Source organism: Dama dama, chromosome X (genome assembly GCF_033118175.1).
Source record: "Dama dama isolate Ldn47 chromosome X, ASM3311817v1, whole genome shotgun sequence".
NCBI classification, from domain to species: domain Eukaryota; kingdom Metazoa; phylum Chordata; class Mammalia; order Artiodactyla; family Cervidae; genus Dama; species Dama dama.
Window position 1 is genome coordinate 5,920,056 of NC_083714.1, and position 25,489 is coordinate 5,945,544.

General features: G+C 44.9%; 2 protein-coding genes across 9 annotated transcripts in view; one reads left to right on the plus strand and one right to left on the minus strand.

Annotated features, from left to right (window-relative positions):
- Positions 1-13,218, minus strand: part of BRCC3 (BRCA1/BRCA2-containing complex subunit 3) — a 60,205-nt gene extending 46,987 nt beyond the window's left edge. The window contains exons 1-5 of the mRNA XM_061137847.1: positions 13,031-13,218; positions 12,202-12,218; positions 11,433-11,487; positions 5,070-5,189; positions 3,685-3,772 (exon numbers count right to left, since the gene is read on the minus strand). Coding sequence (XP_060993830.1) covers positions 3,685-3,772; positions 5,070-5,189; positions 11,433-11,487; positions 12,202-12,218; positions 13,031-13,153 — 403 coding nt within the window. The 5' untranslated portion in view covers positions 13,154-13,218. The remainder of the gene's footprint in view (positions 1-3,684; positions 3,773-5,069; positions 5,190-11,432; positions 11,488-12,201; positions 12,219-13,030) is intronic.
- Positions 13,219-13,726: 508 nt separating this feature from the next.
- MTCP1 (mature T cell proliferation 1) lies at positions 13,727-25,091 on the plus strand. Of its 8 annotated transcripts, none has more exons than XR_009692094.1 (6): positions 13,819-14,198; positions 20,292-20,443; positions 20,553-20,723; positions 20,810-20,861; positions 20,959-22,392; positions 24,727-24,807. XR_009692094.1 is itself a non-coding variant. In XM_061138021.1 (6 exons), the coding sequence occupies exons 4-6, from the start codon at positions 20,980-20,982 to the stop codon at positions 24,873-24,875; spliced, it is 237 nt and encodes a 78-aa protein (XP_060994004.1). In that variant the 5' UTR covers positions 13,819-14,198; positions 20,553-20,723; positions 20,810-20,861; positions 20,959-20,979; the 3' UTR covers positions 24,876-25,091. The 8 variants fall into 8 exon arrangements, 7 of the variants coding, with proteins under 7 accessions (XP_060994007.1, XP_060994004.1, XP_060994001.1 ...); XM_061138021.1 differs by lacking the exon at positions 20,292-20,443 and having other exon boundaries at positions 20,959-20,999; positions 22,325-22,392; positions 24,727-25,091; XM_061138018.1 differs by lacking the exon at positions 24,727-24,807 and having other exon boundaries at positions 20,959-20,999; positions 22,325-22,392.
- Positions 25,092-25,489: the final 398 nt, after the last annotated feature.

Sequence of the window (25,489 nt, forward strand, 5' to 3'; positions counted from 1 at the left end):
GAGTTTCCATCTTAGTCGGTTTGCTACGAAGAGCACGGAAATGTAATATCCAACAACAAAAAAAAATGTTGATGATTCTGAGGAGTATTGACTTGTAATTTCTAGAAGAGAATGTTTGTTTAGGAAAATGTAAATGTTTTAAATGACTGGTTATAGAAAACTGCTTAATTAAAACCACAGCCTATATTTGTCACGGTAGGTTGATGGGATCCAGCAACTTTTGGTGATAAATTAACTAACAATGACATCACTCTAACAGTGTTTCATTTCTTACAAAACGACTGAGTAGGTATCAAAAATAAGAGCATACCTACAGTCACATTTGTCTTCTTACTATGCACTTCCAAACACAGGAAAGTGAATGTAAGAGTGACTTAAAAATAGTGCCAAGTATCATGCAATTTACAATATGCTACTGCTGCTGCTGCTAAGTCGCTTCAGTTGTGTCCGACTCTGTGCGACCCCATAGACGGCAGCCCACCAGGCTCCCCCGTCCCTGGGATTCTCCAGGCAAGAACACTGGAGTGGGCTGCCATTTCCTTCTCCAATGCAGGAAAGTGAAAATTGAAAGTGAAGTCATTCAGTTGTGTCCAACTCTTAGCGACCCCATAGACTGCAGCCTACCAGGCTCCTCTGTCCATGGGATTTTCTAGGCAAGGGTACTGGAGTGGGTTGCTATTACCTTCTCCAATTTACAATTTAGGCTGTGCTATTTCAATTGCTTGGCTTTTTCTTTTGGAAACCATGAGTAAGTAAGTGAAGTTGCTCAGTCGTGTCCAACTCTTTGCGACCCCATGGACTATAATTCTCCAGGCCAGAACACTAGAGTGGGTAGCCTTTCCCTTCTCCAGGGGAATCTTCCCAACCCAGGGACTGAACCCAGGTCTTCTGCATGGCAGGCAGATTCTTTACCAGCTGAGTCACCAGGGAAGCCCCTTGGAAACCATGCCCTTTAGGTAAAATTTGGGGAAGTTAGTTGCACAGGTATGATGTCACTCAACTATCTCTTTCCTCACCACCAAACTTAAGCTTCCTCTTCCATTTCCTGTTTTCATAAATAGCATTCCCACTTGATGGGACAAAGCAGACCCTGGGTAATCAGAGGCCCCCAATTCACGGAAACCTCTGTTTAGATACTGACTCTGCTACTTAGTAGCTGTCTTGTCTGGGATGAGGCCTTTCAGCTCAGAGCCTGGGCTTAGTTTCTTCCCTTAAGAGCCATGCAGCCCTCATGATTATCTGAAAAGTGTTTCAAGAAGTAGAGAGTGGTTGTAGAGTCACATGCTACATAATGTGGAGACTTAAGAATGTTTCCTAGATTTTCAACGTGGATGTCTCTGGTGACTTTGGCATGATCCACTTCAACAGTAATAGGCTAGGAGCCAGACTACAGTGGGGTGAGGAGTAGGCATGACAGCATTACAATTCTTGTTACACATATACACACCCCATTCTCACAGCCTTCTCTCTCTCTTCCTTTTCTTGAATGGAAAAAAAATGTCATTTACTCTTTTCATTCGTTAACATAGCTAGGGATTCTTTCCCTATGAAATGTATGTACTGTACATACTTTAAGTCAATCTTTTTTTAAAATTCATCACTCATTTTTTTTCCAAGGCCTGCTAATACAGGGCCACTGTTTGACTCGATTCTGAAATGGCTATTTGGAGATAAGCTGTATACAGCAATTTATCAGGGAGATCATTTTTTCTTTACTTCTACTCACAGTTCGACCACCACAAATCCTCTTAAGATGGCAGCTGAGAGACCTAATGGATTCTTCTTGTTAATCATTCAAATGGTGTCTGCCCTACAACTTTAGATATTCAATTGTACTCTCTCTTTGTCCTTAAAAGAGTTTTGCTGATGAATACTGTGGCATCTTTTTTTGGTATTGTAATAAACATGGGACAAAAATGCCATATAGAGTCATCCCTCAGTATTTGCAGGGATTTGTTTCAGGACACTTAACTCCCAGGGCAGATACCAAAATCTGCAGAGGCTCAAGTCTCTTCAATAAAATGGTGCAATATTTGCATATAACCTAGGCACATCCTCCCATATACTTTAAATCATCTATTATTAATATAATACCTCCTGCTGCTGCTGCTAAGTCGCTTCAGTCATGTCTGACTCTGTGCCACCGCACAGACGGCAGCCCACAAGGTTTCTTTGTCCCTGGGATTCTCCAGGCAAGAATACTGGAGTGGGTTGCCATTTCCTTCTAATATAACACCTGATACAATGTAAATAGTTGCAAATACTATAACAGTTGCCAGCATGCAGCAAATTCCAGGTGCTCAGTTCGATGAGCTAACAAAAAAATTAGAACGATGCCAGTAATTTCAATAATTGTAGGATATCAATATAAATTTATCAATTTTGATAAATGCACACTGTGACTATATAAGAGAATTCTTTGTATTTAAGAGAGTCACACCAAGAGTACTTAGGAGTAAAGGGGGATTAGGGTCTGCAACTTACTCTCACACACACATGCATATACATACATGTATGTAGACAGAGTTATACAGCAAATGTTTTGAAATGTTAACATTTGGCAAATCTGCAGGAAGAGTATTCAGGAATTCTGTGTACTATTTTATCAACTTCAAGTCTGAAATTATGTCAAAATCAAAGTTAAAAATACCACTATTCTTGTTGCCACAGGTTCCAGCTTCCAACTTTTTCTCTTCCATCAAACAAAGTGTTTCGATCCACTCCCTGGAATTGTGGCAATAACAAACAGGGTGAGGAAAGATGAATTTAGAGCAGGTACATTTTAGAAAAGCTCTCCCAGGTGACTGAGAGGTAGTCTTCACCACATGAAGAACCACGACTCCTAATTTGGGGGAATTCATGTCACAGGGTAGATGAACACAGAAGTGTTCTAATCCACTGATGACTATGGCTAGGACGAGAACCTCACAGTGGAGAGACTACAGACCTAGGAGACAGATCTGGTTCAAACCTCAGCTCTGCTAACTCCTCACTGACGTGAGGGGGGAGACCTCTAACTCACAGGGTAGAGGAGAAAACATTCATTTCTGCAAGTCAAGTTATTCTACATCTTTCCAAAGAGTCGGGTACAGACAAAAAGATGACCATGATTAGACAAAAGGGATAAAAATCAAATGAGAGAAAACAATTTTGTTTAATTATACTAATTAGAGGGGTGAGAAGGTAGCTTCAGAGCACCAAGATATAGGATGATACATATGTCAAAGAGAAAAAGTAAACATCAAGTTTGTAAATGCCCCCCTTTACATCTTTGATTCTTCCAAATGGGAGTGTACCAGACAGGCACATTCAACAATTTTCAGTTACAGTTTATTTATTATTAGCAATAAGACTCTATTTGGGTATCAGCCAGTTGTCAGGTTTTAGTCCTGATTTCCTGAACAGTGTCAAAATGGAGCGCTGAAATTTTATCTCTGTGAACAACAAATCAGTATGACATAAATCAGTACTTTTAAAACTGTAAAATGAAAATAAGGACATCTACTTAAAGAGAGGACTTCCCTGGTGGCTTGGATGGTAAAGAGTCTGCCTGTAATGCTGGAGACCAGGGTTCAAGCCCTGGGTCGGGAAGATCCCCTGGAGAAACCATAAGCCGTGTAGCAGAGAAGGAAAAATGATATTCATTTCTAAAAACAATAAACACTGCAACCCTAGAATACTTACCAACATGTGAAGGCCAAACAGTTATATGGGGATGGGAGTGATACCAACCCACAACTCTCATGGGGCGACCCGTCAGTTCAGCCAACCTGTGTGTCTGTCAAGGTATTTTCAACTTGTGGAAACAAAATCTGTGATGCTAATAAGGGCTCAGAGAGCATCTTAAAGTTTCAAATAAACCCGTTACAATTTAATGTCAACAAAAGTCTAAAAAGGTCAAAGGTCAATGCCAAAATTTCCCACACTTTCCATCTAAAGATGAAGGTTTTTCTTTTTTAAAAAAGCAGAATTGGTTTCCATTCTTGGATACAGTTATAGCCTCTTAATCCAGTTTAGCTAGTATTTGGATGTCACATGATTAACTTGAGTAATCCTCTATTCTCTCTCTAGTCCAACCTATCCTTATCCTCTTAAGAAGTGCAAAATTTTTAAAAAGTCATGTGGGGGCTTCCTTGGTGGCTCAGTGGTGAAGAATCTGGCTGCCAGTGCAGAGGATGCAGAACTGATCCCCGATCTCGGAAGATCACATATGCCATTGAGCAACTAAGCCCATGCACCTTAACTATCTGAGGCTCTACCTTGAGATAAGAACTCAGCTGAAGAGAAAAGGCTGTCCCCTTCTGTTGCTGGTTCAATTTCCTGAAAATGACTTACGTTGAAACCCAACAGACCTGTCTACACAATTAAGTCTAAGACAACTTTTTAGGCAATTCCCTGGTGGTCTGGTGGTTAGGGCTCCATGCTTGTATTGCACTACCATCAGTAAAAGACTGAAAATAACCTCAACATCTGCATGAGGTCAGCCCAACCATCAAGGGCTGTGTTATGCAGGCTTAAGAGTGAGGTATCTCTGTATCGGTGGACAATTCTCTAGGTACACTGTTATGTACCATTACAGCTACCATATGTATTCAAAACTCTGTAAAAAAGAAAACATTCGTATATGTTTCTGTATGCAAATAATTCAACCATAAAGATACATGAAGACGTGATAGTCCTGGTTATGTCCAGGGAGGAATGGGTGGGGAACTAGGGCATGGAAGCTGGAGAGAAGTACTTATTTTATACACACTATTGTACCTTTTAAAAGTTTCTACCATGCATGTTTTCTAGTTTTCAAAGTTACTTTTCAATTGACTAGAAGATTAACTTATTCCAAAGGAATGATAAATTACTAAAACCACTGATGCAAATTTGATTTGTTATGGTTGACCTATGGAATCCAGAATCATGGGAAGCAAATGCCCCATCTGATCACATAACCAAGCAACTGGATCTAAGGGGTAAATATGAGAACTGAGAAACAGTCACCAAGCAGAAAAGGAGCAAACAGAGGAACCTGGAAGCCTCAGAGCATATAAACGCTTCTCATCGACCAGTAAGGATATCTCTGCCTCTGTTGAGGCCGCAGACAGCTGCTCTGGAGAAATTTCCACACGATCCTTCCTCTTATCGGAACGTCGCAGGATGATGACAGAATGAATGTGAACAATTCTGACGGTGTCAACCTACAGGAAAATCCACAGAAATGTTTACTTCTGTCTCTCTCCAATAATTATCTCCTCCTGCAATTAGAGGACACATCATATTACACTATCAGGTTAAAAAGTTGCCATCTTAGAAAACTGGGATTTTTCTCATGCATGATGGAATGTTTCAAATATATCCAAACTCAATATATACATTTCCAAACAAAATGTGAGATTTACATCAAGGGAGGACTTTGGCAACAATCAAGTAATAATCATTTGATTTCCAACTATGTGCAAAAATACAACGCTGAGCGCCGACCACCTAACATGCGGTTGCACAGCAAGAATCATATGTGAAACTACATTAAAATAATGCAGTAAATAAATGCTATAGAAGCTCAGGGAAAACGAGTCACTTATTTTGAAATAAAAAAAGAAAGAAAGAAAGCTTTCCAGAAAAGGCAGCCGAATGTATCTTATCTCCTAATTGTTGTGTGTATGTGCACAGATAGACAGAATTTCCATAGATTCCAAATTGACGTCAGTAAGATGTTTGGGAGACAAACTGGCCAACTGATTGAAATCAAGAACTCGAGGTGGAATGGCAGACAGGCTAAGAAATGTTAGAGTGGAAATATTCAAGGTCTCGGTAGCAAGCCGTGGTCTGCAGGATGACGTCCAAGGAAGGAGACTATTTCAGATCACTTGACCATGAAGTACCAGCCTGTGTGTATGTCCAAGATGGAAGAAACAGACTGGAGAATCATTAAGAAGAATCTGCAAGATTTCAGAGCTTATGCAACCTAAGTGATACAGACCAGGAAACTGTCAAGGTTGAAACTCAGAACAGAGGAAGCAGATCAAAGCTTAGAAAGGGTCTAGGAGAGGGAAGATGAGAGCGTTTTCAGGTGAGCTGAACTCAGATGAGAGCCTGGAAATCAAGGCAAGGAATTGTGTGAGGACAGGGAACAGAGGTCCAGGGTGAATCTAGGGGTGCACCCATGGTTTAGGATGGGGTACAGTAAGAGGAACAAGGAAAGGAGACAGAGGGGTCAAAAGCAGAACGATGCAATGGTTGAAGAGTTTCAGGAGAATAGGTGGGTATGGAATTGCCAGAAATTACAAGGACGAGGGTGAAATCTGAGACATTTGAAGTAAGTGATAGACCCTATACTGTGCAGCAAAGCAGCCATGAGGCACATGCGGCTACTGTGCTTCACCTGTGGTTCCTTTTCACGCCTTTTTTTTCACCTCATGAACTCTTTCATAGATTTTAAATTCCCTGCTCATCCTATAGAGTATGAGTCCTTCTCCCCTCCCACACAACTTCACTTATTACACACACATATCTGCTAGAGCTTACACATGTCTATTTGTTGACAATCTCCTCCTCTAACAGAGTTGGACCATAAAGAAGGCTAAGCGATGAAGAATGGATGCTATTGACCTGTGGTGTTGGAGAAGACTCTTGACTGCAAGGAGATCCAACCAGTCTATCCTAAAGGAAATCAGTCCTGAATATTCATTGGAGGGACTGATGCTGAAGCTGAAACTCCAATACATTGTTCACCTGATGTGAAGAACTGACTCATTGGAAAAGACCCTGATGCTGGGAAAGATGGAAGGCAGGAGGAGAAGGGGACAACAGAGGATGAGATGGTTGGATGGCATCACCGACTCAATGGACATGAGTTTGAGTAAACTCTGGGAGTTGGTGATGGACAGGGAAGCCTTGCGTGCTGCAGTCCATGGGGTCGCAAAGAGCTGGACATGACTGAGTGACTAAGCTCAAGTACCAGAACATCTCATCCTCCGTCGTCCCCTTCTCCCACCTTCTGTCTTTCCCAGCATCAGGGTCTTTTCCAATGAGTCAGCTCTTCGCACAAGGTGGCCAAAATATTGGAGCTTCAAGAGACATGAATTTGAGGAAATGCTGGGAGATAGTGGAGAACAGAGGAGCCTGGCGTTCTGCAGTCCATGGGATCACAAAGAGTTGGACACAACTTAGCGAATGAACAATAACTACTAGAACACAATCTCCTTAAGGGCAAGCAACATGATTTAGTTATTTGCTAACCCCAGCCACCATACAGTATCTGGCAGGCACAGAGGATACAATAAAGAAAATTAGGGAATTTCCCTGGTGGTCAGCGGCTAAGACTCTGCACTCCCAATGCAGGGGGCCTGGGTTCAATCCCAGGTCGTGGAACTAGATACCACATGCTGCAACTAAAGACCCCACATGCCACAACTAAGACCCAGTGCAGCCAAATAAATCAATGTTACCTTTAACACAAAAAAGTAAAGAAAATCAAAAGTAGAGACAGAAAGAAATTCGACCTTCCAGGGAGCAACAAGGCAAGAGCTGACTTTGAAACAGAACCAAGCATAAAGAGAATGGGTGACATTTTCATGTGCAAAAAAACAGAGAGATCATTATCAGCCCAGAAACACTAAAAAGAGAAAGGAAAATCTCAGGTATGACAAAGTGAGGAACACTGTAAAGGGTAAAATATGAGTAAATACAAATACAGCCAACCCGTACAGAACAGCATGACAATGTCATGTGGGGCTTAAAATAGTATATCAATAAAATCCATGCAAATAGTAATCCAAAAGGTAGGAGGATGGAAATGAAATTTCAATGTTCAAAGCTCTACTGTTATCAGGGAAATATTAAAAACAGTAACTTGTATTAGACTAACAAATCAAGAATGCCTATTGCAATATGTAGGATAATAACTACAAAAAGAGTAAAAAATTTTATATCTAATTAATGGAGGATCACAGGGAAATAATATACTGATGAATTCAAAAGAAGGCAAGGAAGGAGAGAAAAAGAAAAAAAGGTCAAATAGAAAGCAAAAATATGACAGTTATAACATATATATATTTATAGATCTGTGTGGTGTGCATGTTATATATATAATTACATTAAATGTATTTGGACTAAACAGTCCAATTCAAATGATTTTCAGACTATAGATTTTTTTAAAAACTACAGGCTGCCAATAAGAGACACACTTTCAAATATTAGTACACAGAAAGGCTAAAGATAAAAGGATGGAAAAAGATATTCCATGCCAACATTAACTAGACAGGTAAGGTTGCTCAACTCATGAAGTTTCATATCGAATGTGCATGGTACAAACTGACAGAGAATTCAAGATGAGGACATGGACTCTGAAAAAATCAAATTATATCATTAAACTATTTTAACAGGAGTTGCTGCCCAGGGTGAATTTTCTTTCTCTACTCAGAGAAAGGTTAGTGCCTAAGAGGAATGAAAAAAAGAAGTTTAGAATAGGGTGGTGAGACCAGCCCAGGTCTCAAAAAGAAAATAAAATAAGCACAGAGGTCACAGAGGACTGACAGATGTCCCCAAAAGTCACAGGGAGCTGAAGGGATTCAGGAACAGACTGTTATGGTTATAGTCACACAGGAAAGAAGATATTCCAGCTGGACTAGATCAGCCCCTATCCTTTTCCAGTTCCTTTTGCGCTTCTGCCTTGGTACAGATCAAAGGTCAGCAAACTATGGCTGGCCTGGTCTCCCTCAGGCCAATTCTGGCCATGTTCATTCATTTATCTTCCAGTAGCTGCTTCTGCACCACGCTGGCAGAGCTGAGGAACTACAGCAGAAACTGTATGGTCCCCAGTGCTAAACATATTTACCATCTGGCCCTTTCCAGCAAGTCTGCACCCCCTAGCATGGTGCTCCAGGGATCCTGGGCAGGTAACCCTAATTTCCTACTGCAGGGGAGGTATGCTAATTCAAACAAAATGTGTTTATCAAGTCTGTCCGATATGTGAGGCACTGCATGAGGGTTAAAGTATACAAAGATAAACAGGATACAGTAGTTACATCCAGAAAGAGAGACAGGTTGACAGCTCGAAGACAACATCCCTGATGTACCCTAATCGATATGCTACAGGTCAGGGCAGGTTCCTTTAAGGCATCTGCACTGAACCACAAGGGAAAGGGAGTCAGCCAAACAGAGAAGGATAAGCAAGCAGCCCAGACATAATACCCAGCAGACAGAAAAAGTGAAACAGCACAGCATCAGCTAGAAACTGACATCATTTGCCATGGTTAGAACTTGGACCCACCTAGAGACATGTAAGGAGAGAAACAGATATGAGGTCAGGAAAGATCCTGACTTCTTCACTAAGAAGACTTAATCCTAAGGAAAAAAAAAAAAAACAAAACAGAAAAGCCACTGCCTTTTCAGCAGACTTGTAGCAGAGTGCTGTTCTCAAAAGATCACATCATAAGCAGTCACAAGAAAAGCCTACAAGGTAGGACAGACTCCCAACAAGGAGACCGTGGAGACACCATGGTTCCCAAACATGACTGCATGTGAGAATCACCTGGGGAGCTTTGCAGACTGCCGCCACACAGGTCTCACCAAAAACCGAGTCGGAATCAGGATTCTGTAGCGACTATTGGGCGATCCCAAGATGCGGCTAGGTTTGGGAACTACTGTGGCAGGAGGAATGTTGGAGGAGAGGGTTTGGGAAAGAGGAAAGTTTTGAACACTAAACATGGATGTCCAGAAGGCAGTGGAGTATGAAGTTCTGGAGCATGGGGTAATTTATACTAACTAGCATCTACCAAGCATTAGCAACCAGGCAGAATGGCCAACATTTACTGGCTACCTGCCACGTGTTGGGCATTTGGAAAAGTGCTTTTCATGTATTAACTTAATTGAACTCTCCCCATGACCCAGGGAGGTTGGTACTACTGGAATGCCCACTCTGCAGATGATGTTTTATACACATTATGCAGATCCAACTCTCTCAACAATTCTAGGAAGCTGGCGGCTATCATTATCCCTGTTTTAGAGATAAGGAAAGCAAAGCTCACAGATGTGAAGTCACATGCCCAAAGTCACACCATAAGTATCAGAGAAAGTGTTTGCAGACAGATCTGTCTAACCTCAATGTCTGCTGCAGGTAAAGCCACAGGGAAGTTCATGTTGGCCAAGAAGACATTCTGGGAAGAGGAGGTGAAGGCAGAAACTAGGAGACTACCATATTTGAGGCAGAAGAGGAAAAGTCCATAAATGATGAGAAGGAGAGAAGGAAGGAACAGGTAGACACAGCTATTAAAGCAAGGACACAAGAGCAGTTAACTACAGGAACAGACAGAATTGAGATGTTATTTTTCCTTCCTTTCTGAAAAAAACAGTAATTGAAGCACAGCTGTATTCTAAGGGAAAAAAGCCAGATCACAGGAATAGGCTGAAGACTCAAAAGAGAGAAAGGATATTTGAGAAGCAAGGTCTGTGAAGAAGCTACAGCTTTAAACAGGAGTAGATTTCTTTCCTAATTATGGGAAGAAGAAAGGCAAAATGGTTTAACATGGAGAGGATTGTATGTGCGGGTAATAATTAGATGGAGTTGTTGCCTGATAGCTTTTATCACCTTCATCATCTGCTTCATGGGAGGACAGAATTCATTTTTATTGTATTTTACAGAAGCGTCAGTCTGTAACACACTAGGGGAAAAATTAACTGGTCCTAGAGCTAAAGGAGATCAGTCCTGGGTGTTCACTGGAAGGACTGATGTTGAAGCTGAAACTCCAATACTTTGGCCACCTGATGAGAAGAGCTGACTCATTTGAAAAGACCCTGATGCTAGGAAAGATTGAGGGCAGGAGGAGAAGGGGACGACAGAGGATGAGATGGTTGGATGGCATCACTGACTCAATGGACATGAGTTTGGGGGGACTCCGGCAGTTGGTGATGGACAGGGAGGCCTGGTGTGCTACAGTTCATGGGGTCGCAAAGAGTCGGACATGACTGAGCAACTGAACTGAACTGAAGAGCACAATTAGGTTGAGAAGCATGATACTCGACCACAAAAACTGGAGAATAACAGAAAAGGTGGGGCAGGAGTGTAGACAGGTTGCCTGTAACCAGAGAGGGGTTGCCTGAGTGACTGTTGGAACTTGTGATAAAAAGATAACAGGATGCGAACCAGCCAAAGTCTCAAGGAAGATGGGAGAAGGGCCACAAACCCAGCAGAGGCCAGCGAGGAGGAGAGCTGATGGCAGCTACTCATTTCGATGGAGTAGGAAAAATTCACTGCAAAGAATAGGTCCCATTCCTAGTGAGGAGATTCTTCATCTGATTTTACTAGAGAGAACAACCCCCCCCCCCCTCGCCAGCCACAAATGAAGGTCTGCAGGAAGGAGGTTCATCCTCGGCTGAGCCCATCAAACAGAAATCCATCCCCTAGTGCAAGTTTGCATCATGCAAAATGAGAGCACACGTACCTTTTCAGCAACTGTGCGCATTTCAGTTCCAGTATATGTAAATTTGGGGTCATTCCTTTTGGGGATAAATTAGAAAAAAAGGAACTGAGCTTGGGAATATAAAAAAGGTCTCAAAGCAAAGTAACAGGATTAGCAGTTTTTGCAATGAAACAGTAGAGACAGAGAAAGAAGAGGGAAATAAACTGAGACTAGAGCTGTGCTCATGACTGTTAGGAGGAGTCTGAGACACATGCTTAAGTGGCAAGTGCACAGTTTTCATGGTCAAAGCTAAAGTCCTATAACGCTGGATATTAAGCAGTTGAGTTTGCCAAGGAGAAATTCTGCTATGCTTTGACGTTTCAATAAAGGTAACCCAAAGCTTTCACGGCCAAAAGCATTCAAGCTGCTGGAGATCTCCGAGATCCCTGTAGGGTCCACCAGGGGGAGGCAGAAAGCCACTGACAATTTAGACAGAGAAATGGATTAATTGAGGGACACAGCCCCTTCCCATGCAGGCCATCTGCCCCAAAGAGCTTTCACTTAGGATCTTGGTTCCCACAACCATATTTTTCACAACCATATCTCAACTGCCAATCCTCCTAACTAGAAAGTCAGGTGGAAAACAACTTTCAGAGGTGGGGTGGGATTGAAACTGGGTTATTGAGGGAGCTCCAGAGTCATCATGGTAAGTTAGAATACAACCGGTCCAAAATACTGGGAAAGCTGTGATAATTTGGCGTTAACAGTAACAAAGAGATCAAAAGATAGGAATAAACAAATAGACTCTTACCTTAAGTCATCATTTAACTAGAGTGGGAAAGAGCAGAAAAGATTATTGATCACATTAACCGTATTAGAGGTACACGATGCAGATAAAATGAAAATCAGGTGATAGGTTCCTGTACACCAGCATGAAAGCCTGGTCAACTTTTACTTCGGATTGTCAATAAGTAAGCTCGGTCTCTTTCGCCCCCTGCAATATTTAACGCAGCAGAAATTTGCGATTCTTGGAAAGTCTCACCTGTCTTAGGTTATTTGATGCCCTCAAAATGACTCCTAGAGGGACAGTGAAGGCCCTAATCGTGGACGCCTGCTTCCTAATACACTGATGGCCTCACTATAACAGATTCCTTCTGTTCTGACTCGCGGGTTTGGTCACTGGGGTGGTAACTCCAGATCTAAAGAAAAGCCACACAGTACAACCCGCCTACCAATGTAGGAGATGCAGGAGACCCAGGTTCTACCCCTGGGTGGGGAAGATATCCTGGAGGAGGAAATGGCAAGCCACTCCAGTATTCTTGCCTGGAGAATGTCACGGACGGAGGAGCCTGGCGGGCTGCAATACACGGGATCGCAAAGAGTCGGCCAGGACTGAGCACACCCAGGAGAAAATGCAAGTCTTCCCTCCCCCCCGCCGCTCCCCAAGGCTTGATGGGGACCGCTGGGGGCTTGTGGAAGGCTCCAGAAGCTTTCAGCGAGCCGAGGCAAAGGGAAGGACCTATCCAAGGATGAGCCGAGGGGGCCTGTGGCCTGCAGAGCCCCGGGCGCGGCCAGCAGCCACCCGGGGAAGTGGGGGGACCGCTCGGCAGGGTCCTGGCCGAGCTGGGCGGCTGACTTACCTCCCCAATGCACAGCCCCATCACCTCTTCCTTCTCCGTGCTCAGAGCGTGGTTGAGACACACGAGGAAGGCGTCCGACTCCAGATGGACCGCTTGCACTGCCTGCACCACCTGCACCGCCATCTTGGCCCGGCCCGCTCACGTCCGCCTCCGGCCAGCTCGGGCCTGGCCAACCCGCCACTCAGCCGGGCGGGTTCCGCGGGGGGCGGGGCCTGGGGCTCGGGGCGGGGCGGGGCGCGCGGGGGCGGAGCTGGGGACGTGGGAGCAGGGCCTGGGGCGCGGAGTGGGCGGGCTCGCGGGGGCGGAGCTTGGGACGTGGAGGCGGGGCTTGGGACGCGGAGTCGGGGCCTGGGGCGAGGGACGGGGCGGGTGGGCGCGCGGGGGCGGAGCTTGGGACGTGGGGGCCGGGCGTGGGGCGGGGCATGGGGCGCGGGGCCGGGCGGGCGGGCCCACGGGGGAGGAGCTTGGGACGTGGGAGCGGGGCCTGGGGTGCGGGTGGGCGGGGGCGGGGCTTGGGGCGAGGCGGGGCCTGGGGCGCGGGGCAGGGTGGGCGGGCGCGCGGGGGAGGAGCTTGGGACGCGGGGGCGGGGCCGGCCCAGCGGCACCTGGGAAACGCCCGCGCCGGTTGAGGCAGGCGTGGCCGTCGGGGCGGAGGGCGGTGGCCGGCCGCGGGCAGGACGTGGGGCCGGGCTCGGGGGGCGGCAGGGAGGCGGCGCTGTCGGGCCGCGGGCGGACGTGGTGTGTGAGGAACGGGCGTACGGCCGGGCCGGCGCCTCCTGCTCGCCGGCGCCCATTTTGCCCGCCCGCCGAGAAGAGCCGTGCGCGGCCTACACGCTCCGGGGACCTCCCGCCAGCGGCATCACTGCCCCCGCCGGCCTTCTCGCGCCCAGGGGACACTCTTTGGAAATTGGGTCCCGAGTTAAGGTGTTCTTTTATTTTGTTTCCAAGTTAGGGGCCCTAAATTTGGGACCACTCTTTCACTGGACCACTTCCGGTAACCGGCCCGCGCCCCGTAACTTCGGTTCGGTGACCTCGGCTCGGAATGCGCCTCGGCTCGCCCCGGGCTCACGTCCCGATCTCGGCTTGAGTGGCCCGGGGTGGGTGACCTGAAGTTGTAGCCTCGCTGCTCTTGAGGCGGATTAATTAGCCCAAGAAACACTATATTCATGTGAGTAACCTCTTGGCAGAAACAGTGCTACACTGTATCTGAAAAGTATCACTCCTAAGCTTGGTGGCTGCTACTTTCTCCGAAGGCTTTTAGGTATCTCTGTGTTTGATACAGGGAAAGGGAAAGGGGAACTCAAGTTTCGATTCGAGGTCGGATGTGTCTCAGATCGCCGCAGATACGCACGAGTTTCCTCAGCTCGCCTTGTCTCGGTGATATCAGACCCGGTGAAATTATACGTAAAAGTCATTTTCTTTGGAGGTGTGATAAACACGCCATAAGGGAAAGTACGCATCTCCCAACTGCCAAGGCTAGAAATTACACGCAGGTTCTCGAATGAGTCTAAATCAAAGACAATCTATGCGGTGCTGCCGCTACGGCCGGTCAGTGCCTGTTGGTTTGACCGGTTTCGTGTGTAGTCTGGGAGCCAGGCGAACAGGCCAGTACTGGAAAGGGAACACGCCCAGGGTGCTGCTGGAGGACGTGTTGATGCTTTGCTCTTCTCCCAAGTCAGTTCCAACCCCAATCTCCCCACAAATAGGGCCAACGTCCCGTGGAACTATCAGGAACATCCATGCCAGCAACCTCCATTGTTTACCTGAAGTTTAAGAATCATATTACAGATCCTTCCACTATTCGTTTTGCTAATGATGAAGCAGGGGCGACATTTCAAGTGTGCGATTATACTCGACCTATCCAATTTTGCTCTTAAGCTTCGATTTTACAGCATGTATTCTTTTCAATTGCTCTTCGCGGCTAGTGTGCCCTGAGCTGATGGTGCACGGATGGCTGTTGTTATTATGTTTTCTAATGGGACTTCTTCCGTTTATAACCACTTTTAGGCAGCACTAAAAGAGAAGAAAAACACCTTTTGTCTGTGGTTGGTGTTAGTCAATCTCACATTCAACATTGACAGTCTCTTTTATAATGCTCATGGGTGCATTAGACAGCTCTAAAGTTTAATTGGAGTAGAAAAAAAATAACATTTATGTCAAGTTTACTATGTGCTAGACTACGAAGCATCTCTATGTCTCATATGTGTAAACTGCCCCAGTTGGAACCGGCGTCTGCAACTTCCTAGCTGTGTTACCTTATGCAAGTTAGCTAACTTCTCTGTGCCTTACTTCCGTCATCTTTAAGTGAAGGTAATCATAGTATCTCATGAGTGATTGTGAAGATGGCAAGTGTCAATATATATAAGACATGTAGAAACTGCTAAGTAAGTGCTGACAATCATGATCAATATGTTCTTTATCTCATTTAACATTTTAGAAAGCTGGAGTGTAGAGAGCTTAACTTATCCGAGGTCACAGAGCTAAGAAGTGGCAAAACCAGCATTCATATACAGGCCAGGCTGACTCCAGGGCTGGCATTCTTGATATTAATAACTTCACTCATTGTAATTAGATGAGTTTATTAATTCACTTCAAATAAAATAAGTGTATTCGACTGATTCAAGTTTGAAAGCTGTTCAAACACCTGGAAGTTAAACCAAATTATAAATTTTTAAAAAGAGACAATAATTCATTCTATACATGAAAAATAATGGTTGTACTTACATACCTAAGGAAGTCCTTCTTTGTGATCTGTCATCTATTTAAAATAGTTTACAAATCGCCTTACTAATAAATAGTCTATCTAGGCCAGTGTGGTCCCTGGTCATATTCAGGTTACCATCAAGGTAACCCCCATGGGGGCAATCTTTTTTAGTGTATTCGTGGGTATGCTCAGTCGTTTAGTCATGTCCAACTCTTTGTTACTGCATGGATTGTAGCCTGCCAGGCTCCTCGGCCCATGGAGTTTTCAGGGCAAGAATTCTAGAGTGGGTTGCCATTTCCTCCTCCAGGGGATCTTCCCCACCCAGGAATCGAACCCATGTCTCTTATGTCTCCTGCATTGGCAGGTGGATTCTTTACCACGAGCGCCACCTGGGAAGCCCTACATTCATGGGTAATAAAGGAATATAAACACTTTTTTTGGCCACACTGTGAGGCATGCAGGAACCTTTGTTCCCCCACCAGGGATGGAACCCATGCGCCCTGAATTGGGAGCACAGACTCTTAACCACTGGACTGCCAGGGAAGTCCCTGTAAACACTTGTTTGAGTCCACTTGAATTTGCATCTGGTAGTGTTCCTTGAGTTGAGTGGAACAGGGTTATGTTCTGTGTGTTGTATTGCACTTTGTACCTAAGTTTATCTTGAGGTTTTCAGAGATTCATCTTAGTTCACAGGGCCCTGAAGTTTATGCACAAGTGTCATATAGAGAAGAATGTTCTCTAGTCAGATAAATTGGGGAGAATGTTAAAGTTTCGTGACTGCATAACTTGCCAGAGCGTTTATTATCCTTAGGTGCTTTATGCTTCCCTAAGATTCCCAAACTTACTTGACCAAGAAAAAGTTAGGGGCCAGCGTCCCAAGGATCACCTCTAGGGAGACTGTGTTCCGTTCATACAACCTGTGATTCTGGGGCTGCTAAGTCGCTTCAGTCGTGTCCGACTCTGTGTGACCCCATAGACGGCAGTCCACCAGGCTCCCCTGTCCCTGGGATTCTCCAGGCAAGAACACTGGAGTGGGTTGCCATTTCCTTCTCCAATGCATGAAAGTGAAAATGAAAGCAAAGTCGCTCAGTCGTGTCCAACTCTTAGCGACCCCATCGACTGCAGCCTACCAGGCTCCTCGGTCTGTGGGATTTTCCAGGCAAGAGTACTGGAGTGGGGTGCCATTGCCTTCTCCGATGATTCTGGGGGCTTTGCTCTTCATCCCTCTCACTGAGCCTTTGCGTTTCTCAGCTGAAGTTCTTGTTGATTTGCATTCACAGGGCAGCTTCTCAATCCCTTGATCCCTGCAGTTGCCTTCCACTGGGCCATCACGCATCTCCGAGTGGGAGTCCAGGGCTGTGTGCTGGGGCTTGTCCCCAGGCTCACCCCACCGACGTCCAGCATGTTGTCCTGTGGGTCACAGTGGTACACGTGGTGCCCTTCCTCTAAGAATATTTCGCAGAGGTTCACAGGCCTCTTGGTAGTGAGTCTTCCTAACTTAGCCCATCCAATTGGTCGGCCCTCTATTCTGCTGGCAGTATCTCCTTTCAAAGTCAGGGTAACCAGTAAACGTTTGCTTTTCCTTCAAAACATGTAAATGTCAGTGTGACAATCTGTTAGTTGTTGCCAGGGCCTACCTGTGAAGTTGAGATGGCCCTAAAACCCTCAACGCTGGGTTTCTACTTTAAAGGCGGGTGGGGGGAACACACCGATTTCTTCCGTATTCAAAATTCAGACTTGACTCTCTTTTTGACATTCCTAGTTACTGTTTTTCTTTTCTTGGATCGCTCCTTTCCAAAGCTGTGGGGCGGGGGGCAGGGAAGAGAGGCACAATAGTTGTGTCTGCTAAATGGAAAAAAAGGCTTTGAACAAAATAACAAACAGCTATCTAATCTACCCAAAGAATGAACCACATGTTTATATATAAAACCATGTTTATATGGCCTTTTGTCTGTCTACTCAGCATACCATGTCCATCCACGCCCAGGAACACTGACTAGTATTTGAGGCTCACAGTGCCCCAGTACTGCCCAGTACTATGTTATTCCTTCTGTCTAGGTGCTTGTAATACTATATTGGGGTGGGGCGGGGACAGGACTTGTGAAATAAGCAGAGCAAAATGCAAAGCAATTTATAATTAGTGGCCAAAATGTGACTTTTAAACATAAATGTTCAGTAGTCATCAGAGGCAAGATGTTTTCATCAAGGAGGCAGACATATACCCTCTGTGGTCACAGCACTGAGATAGGCAGAGAGGACTGGGAAGGCATATTATACGTGAGTGGACAGGGAGACTGCAAGGAGATCCAACCAGTCCATTCTCATGCAGACCAGTCCTGGGTGTCCATTGGAAGGACTGATGTTGAAGCTGAAACTCCAGTACTTTGGCCACCTGAAACGAAGAGCTGACTCATTGGAAAAGACCCTGATGCTGGGAAAGTTTGAGGGCAGGAGGAGAAGGGGACGACAGAGGATGAGATGGTTGGATGGCATCACCGACTCAATGGACATGAGTTTGGGTAGACTCTGGCAGTTGGTGATGGACAGGGAGGCCTGCTGTGCTGCCGTCCTTGGGGTCGCAAAGAGTCGGACACGACTGAGCAACTGAACTGAACTGGACAGGGAGAACAAGGATACGGCACTAGACACAATGAACCTGCTATCAGGGGGAAGTTGGTCTCAAATAATAGTGATAGTGGCGCTGGTTGTCATTGGTGACAGGTGGGATGTACCCACTGAAGAAGAGGAGGAAGTACAGGAAAAGTCATAAGTTTTGAGTCTGCAGGATCAGGAGAGGCTATGTTGCCACCGAGAGAAATCAGGATTTGGTTAAGGAGAAAGCGTTCTGCCTTTGATGGGTTTGAAATAAGAGAGTCGTGTAAGACAAAGGGCTTTCCTTGTAGCTCAGTCAGTAAAGAATCTGTCTGCAATGCAGGAGACCCGAGTTCTATCCCTGGGTTGGGAAGATCCCCTGGAGAAAGGCATGATGACCCACTCCAGTATCCTTGCCTGGAAAATCTCATGGACAGCAGAGCCTGATGGCCTGCAGTCCATGGGGTCGCAGAGTTGGGCACAACTGAGCGACTAACACTTAACTTACTTACTCATAAGACAAAAGGTATGATAAGCTCAGAGTCAGGTCCACTCAGGGTACAATGGGCAAAGCAACTGTGATGCTCATAAATCATTCATGCCAATCAAACCATTTCCTCCCTCTCTCAAATATTTCCATGTACCTTTCAGTGAAGGTAAACTAACAAGGAAGGTAAACTAAAAATTTCCTTAACTAATGTTAAGGAAAAACAACAAATAAGACTCAGCTTGTTCTGGCAAAGAAGGCTGGGTTCATCTCAGTTCTCTCGGACTTCACCCTGCGTTCTGGCTTCTTGTTTGCTCTTGACAATCTCATTTTGAGGGTTTAGCAACCTCCCAAGCCGTATTGCAGCCCCTTTCCTACCTAATGGTCACCCAGTGGGAATAGAAGGCCTCTGTTTTTTTTGGAGTGGATTCCCCAATGGCATGTCTGCACCCTGCCCAATGTAGAGGTCCAGGGAAGCCACCCTGTGATGCTGTAACCTGGCCCCCAAAGGTTCATTCCTGCAAAATGCAGGTCAAGTTATTGTGAGACCCTGAAATCCGATCCATAAGTGGGCAGAGGATCCTCATAGTAGAGCTGAGTTTGTGTTACGTAAGAGTTGGCCCCGAAAGTGTGCTTCGCTTACACCTCTCAAAGAGCAGGTGGGCTTTTCTGCTCTTCTGACTTGGGAAAACAGAATGTAAAGCCATCCATCTGTGGGAGAATGGGCTCCTGTGACACCTGAAGCATAAAAATGAATTGAGATGGGTAACTCTCATTTGCCGTCTCTAAACTCTGAACCATCATGATCCCAGAGTCTCTTGGAACTGAAACATTCCATGATGTGACCTTATATATTTTCCCTAAAAAGAAAACTGCCTTCAGGAAATGCCTAGCCCCTATAAGTAAGCTTTCTAAGAAAACTGGTAAATAGGTCGTTTGCCCTATAAAATAAAATTCTGATTGCCATTTAGAAAGCCACATACATGATTACATGATTTGACCTGCACAGTCTTACCTTTTAAGACGGAAACTGCTTGGAAAGGGCTTTTACTTGGGGACGGATGGCATGCATGCGTCTGTTCTACTGCTTTCCTGCCCCAATAAGTGTGTCCTGTGCACTGCTGTGCATACTCCATGGCTCACTACATTTTGTCCAATGCTGCTTGCAGAATGCAAAGACTGCGAGACCAGCCCCCGACCCCTGGCTTCCCATTAGCGCTGTTCCTACGTGTCCCCAGAACCCCTTCCCTGCCCAAGTTCTCAAGTGCTTCGCCGTCAGCAGCCTCACCCGAGGTTCCGCCCCAAGTTTCAAACCAGCCACGAGCTTCAGATGCCCTGGGTTCAGTGTAGACAGTGCGAGTAGGCGTCAAAGAGGTTGGCTTCTAGTTGGTGGTTGCTAGTACCAGGTCCCCTGGCTCATGGGTGTGTTCAATCCAAGCCCCAAAGTCACACCTGTGTCCTGTGCACGGGTGCTGCAGGCTTAGCTGGAGAAAAGCAGGGCTAGCATTGGACCCCAAAGCCCAGGATGGCAGGACAGGATGTGGGGGCCCCACCCGATCGCCTCTGGGTTCACCAAGAGGGTGTCTACCGCGACGAGTACCAGCGCACGTGGGTGGCCGTCCTCGAAGAGGTAATTGTTTCTCCTTTGCGGATTTCTTGATCGATTTTTTGCTTTCAAGCACATCCATCGCACCATCCTGAAGTCTCTGGTTTTCTGTGTGATCGCTTCTCTCCACCAGGAGACGAGCTTCCTAAGGGCCCGAGTTCAGCAAGTTCAGGTTCCTTTAGGTGATGCAGCCAGGCCAAGCCACCTTCTCACCTCCCAGCTACCTCTCATGTGGCAACTCTACCCCGAGGAGCGCTACATGGACAACAACTCTCGCTTGTGGCAAATCCAGCATCATTTAATGGTAGGCCTGTTGCTTAATCATGTTTTTTTTCATTGTCCTGGGCCTCTTATGACAGAGTACTCTATAAACTTTTCTTTTTCTGGCAGGTCAGGGGCGTACAGGAGCTGTTGCTTAAGCTTTTGCCTGATGATTAACCGGGTATGTATTTTCTCTCTCTCCCCCGTCCCTACCCTGCTGCTTCTTTTTCGCTCTGATCGTGGTGATGCTAATGATCTTTTCTTTTCCACCCCGCCAGGTGCTGGGATTCTAGGAAGAGATGCTCCACTGTTCTGTTCAGTAAATGACAATCACGACATTCACCACTGCAGTGCACCCACCTGTGGGCCTGGGGGTGGGGTGGGGCACGGGGTGAAAAACTGCTCAAGAACACAGAAGTTTAGAAAGGGCCATGAAGAACACGGAAAGTGGAACTGCAGAGGAAGGGTTATGCAGGCAGAAAGCAAGCCAACACAAGCACGTAGTTAGGATACGTAACTTGCCATTGACTCCTTTGGAAATTGCCATAGACCCGTTAACGGACATCATCCGCTGGACCTGGGATCTGATGAATCCCACAAAAGTCAGCACCTGCTACAGAACAGATGCCCCGATCACCAAGGACTTGGTACTGATTTAGAGAGAAGAGAGCAACTGCTAGCAGCATCAGCATCTCTTTGTCGCTTATTTGCCCTGCAGCAATTCACCTGCCTTTCCTTCTCCCATCCTGTAAATATCCTAGGTTTTGCGCCAGTGTTTCCCATCCCAGTACTGACCTAACTCAGATCTACTGAGAAGTTAGGGGGCTCTGAGGGGAAAAAAAGAGAGAAAGGAGATTATTTGCATTCATGAAATAGCTACCAAGGCTCCTGGGCCTTTTTCCTTTCTGAAATGGTGTCTTCACATTATTAGAAGTTGCTGATCAGAATCATGGGCACTTAAGTTTATTCTCTGGTTTCAAATATCTGAAGTTGGTTTCTGTAAGAACTCCAAGAAAAAATTTAACTGCTTACCTAGCACCTTTCTCAGGAAGTAGTAATAGCACCAAATATTGCTGATTCACTACCCGATAAAGACATTCCCTGAGTTAAAATACTCATAGCACTTTATGTACATTAAAAGTAAGGTTTTACTTGTTAAAAAATCTCGGGAATAATAGCAATCATGTGTTCAGTCCTTACTGCCTTCCAGGCACTGTTCTATGCAGTTTATCGCCTTTATGACATTTAATCCTTCCATCAGTGCTTTCAGGTAGGTATTATCCCTATTTTACACATCAATAATTAGGAAAAAGGCTCAAGGAGTTAAATCGTTTGTAAAGGTGGTTCTGTAAGTCATAGAGCCGTCAGGTTGCAGCTCTGGCTCCTCTAGCCCAATGTTGGTTTACAGTGGTCAAGATGAGTTGAATTCAAGGGTTTTTTTCAAGCTATTTATATCTTCCAAGCCAAATGCAATATTATACAAATACAGCATATTCATCCTCTGAAATGGAAGAATGTTTTAGTGTAATTGTTTTCCAGCAATTGTAAGAGCATACTGCTTGTCTCAGAAGAAAATTCCATCTAGAGGGGGTTTAAAGTCTTTATGTATAAAAAACAAAATAAACATAATTTTTCTTATTTTAGTTTTCTGGATATGCCGCAGAAGGATCCGTGCCAGAAACAAGCCTGTGAAATACAGAAATGTTTACAAGGTAGTACGTTAAATGCTTTTTCTATGTTTCCACTTTATCTGTGAACTAACAAGAGACCAAGTGTTCTTTTTATCAGCAGACAATACTAACTCTACTCACAATATAATATTTCTGTAATTAATTTATCCTCAAGATTTTCCTCATTATATCAACAAAGATGGCAGAAAATAAAGCAATGTGACCTAAGCTTAGGGTTAACAAATCCTGGTTGTACGTTTAGAATCACCTGGAGAGCTTCAAAAACTTGCCTAGAACAATTAAATCACACTCTCTGCAGCTGGGGTCTGGGTAGGACTCAATTGAAATAGTTAACCAGGTGAATTTTTAATACACAGCCAGAGTTGATAATCACTAAGCTGAGCAAAGTCATTTTTAAAAAAGACTAGTTTTAAATGGGTTGGTCATATTTTACAAACTCACTTTGGTGGCCGACAACTCACTTTTTAAGAGCAATCAGGCTAGAAGGTGTGGGGGTGAAAATGCAATTGGGATTCAGCAACTAACTTAAAGGCAAAAGTTAATTTCAGCTAAGGCATATTTGATATGATTTGTCCATTTTGCTGGACCAAGTGCTAGAAGATTTTAGTTTTTTAAATCAGCCAGTGATTACTAGCAGAAAGCTACAAGGCTATCTGAATTTGAAAACTGATTTTTTTAATCATTTTTTTCCCATTATTAAAGTAACAGACATGGATCCCCATGAAAATATAGAAACAAAAGAGGAGAAAATGTTCAGAATTCACCCAAAGACTCACCACCAAAGAAAACCCTTGTTTGTGTATTTCCATTGACCTTTAACTTTCATTCTTGGACTTTTCCATTTATGATGAAAGCAATATTTTTAAAATCTTTTAATCTGAAATGTTAATGGAAAATAAGAATGCCATTTTATTCATCCTTTTCTTTCCTTTCTCCAAATTGACAAAAAAGGAAGGGGAATTCCCTGGCAGTCCAGTGGTTAGGACTCCATGCTTTCATTACCATGGGCCCAGGTCATCCACCCCCTGCCCGCCTGCCTGCAAAGAATGCTTTTCACAATTTCTTCTCCCACATAAATTCTTAGGTGATTCTGATTCTTTCCTGATTTGAATTAGCATCATATGGCTAAAGGAGAATACACATCAAGTTAGAGCTGGTTACACCCCCTTGCTAAGGTGAAAGCTGGAAGGAGTGAAATAGAGACCATTAAATACTCGCTGAATGACAATCGCAATTGAAAGGGCTTTAAATAACATTGACTTAATCCTTTCACCCGTGAGATGGATATAAGCTTTGTAACTTGTCCAGGGTCACAGAACTAGTAAGGGGCACAGTGATGATTGGAACTCCTTTGGTCTGGGTCTAAACCTGGACTTAGCCGCCCAACCATACTCTTGCTAATCTGAATTGTCTTTCCTATCCCAGACTAACCCCCATGCACCCCATTTTAGTACTGGGGGACTCAAATCAATCAGCTTACCTAGAACCTTTAGATCAAATCCTCCTAGACTTAGGGTCTATCTTTGGCAGGGATATGCAAATGTTTTATGTAAAGGACCTAACAGGAAACATTTTAGGCTTTGGAGGTCAGGAGGACTTTGGGTGGGTGGGTGTGGCTGTGGGTGTGGGTGTGTGTTTACAACCTTCTGTAAAAACCATTCTTAGCTCATGCATGGGAAGTCGCTTCAGTCATGTCTGACTCTGTGCGATCCCATGGACTACAGCCCACCAGGCTCCTCTGTCCATGGGGATTCTCCAGGCAAGAATACTGGAGTGGATTGCCATGCACTTCCCCAGGGGATCTTCCCAACCCAGGGATCAAACCTGCATCCCTTATGCCTCCTGCATTGGCTGGTGGGTTCTTTACCACTAGCGCCACCTGGGAAGTCCCCAAATAAATTTATTCTTAGCTCAGCTGTTAAAAAGAGTAGAATTCAACCCTGAGGCTGCAGTTTCTCAACCCCTAATGCAAAGGTTTCTTTGGGAACATCTGGCAGCCACCTTAAACTGAGTGCAAACTAATGTGCAAGGGATTAGTGACTCCTCCCTACAAAAAAAAAGAGAGAGGAGGTTAGAAACCGCTGCCCTAGAAGAAGGCACATAAGTAATCAGCCTTAAAGAAAAAGAAATTAGATGTGAAAATATCTTTCGAGCACTTTGTGAATCATACTTTTCTTCCTTATTAAGCTGCGATGGGTCTCTAAATCAGAAAGAATTCAGTGGACGTGGTTACATCCTCTTTCTTCCATGTCTGTAGGTACATTAAGGTGAAAAGGACTGGGAAGTTCAGGTCTCAACGTCCCTGTGCCTGAGTCCTATGAGATCATGACTAGGGTCTGCCTGTCTGTCTTTCAGCCAACAACTACATGGAATCTAAGTGTCAGGCTGTCATCGAAGAACTGCGTAAGTGTTGTGCTCGATATCCCAAGGGAAGATCTCTCGTCTGCTCAGGATTTGAGAAAGAAGAGGAAGAAAAGCAGACACTGAAGCGCACACTACAGTAAAGTTCTGCTGAGAACCGAAACGCTGCTCTACGTTTCCACCATGCGGGTTTTATTTATCCTCCTGACTCTTTCTTCAGGCCAGGTAGCAGCAAATATCCAATGAAAAAGTCAACTATAAAAGTTAATATGCCATCTATGCAGAACAAATATAAATATATTGAACAAATGTGTAGAATGTGATAAAACTGAGCTGCTAAAATAAATCTTTTCAGTGAACATTTTTGGTTTGGTATGTGATATTTTGCTTTCTTGTTACTAAAGGCAGATTTGACTGCTTGTTCGAAAGGCGGCAATGGAGGGTCAAGTGTCAGTAGAAAAGCAGGCAAGCTGGAGAGGAGGTATACTCTTGTCCTCACTCCAATTCTGAAGATTATGATCAGCCATGACAGTTTTTAAAGGGAAAAGGAGGAAGAATCTCAGGGAATCATTGAAGCAGGAGGTTGGCTTCTGCATCCTTCTCCTTTGTGTGCAGACTAGATGACTCTTCAGATGTTATCTTGCTGGCAGGATTACTTATGAGGGCTACTGGGGGCGGAGGCCTACTTACTTCTGTCTAGGAAAAGAATCAACATGTTAGGCGAGGCATGGTGTGCATTCTGGAGAACATAAGTCAG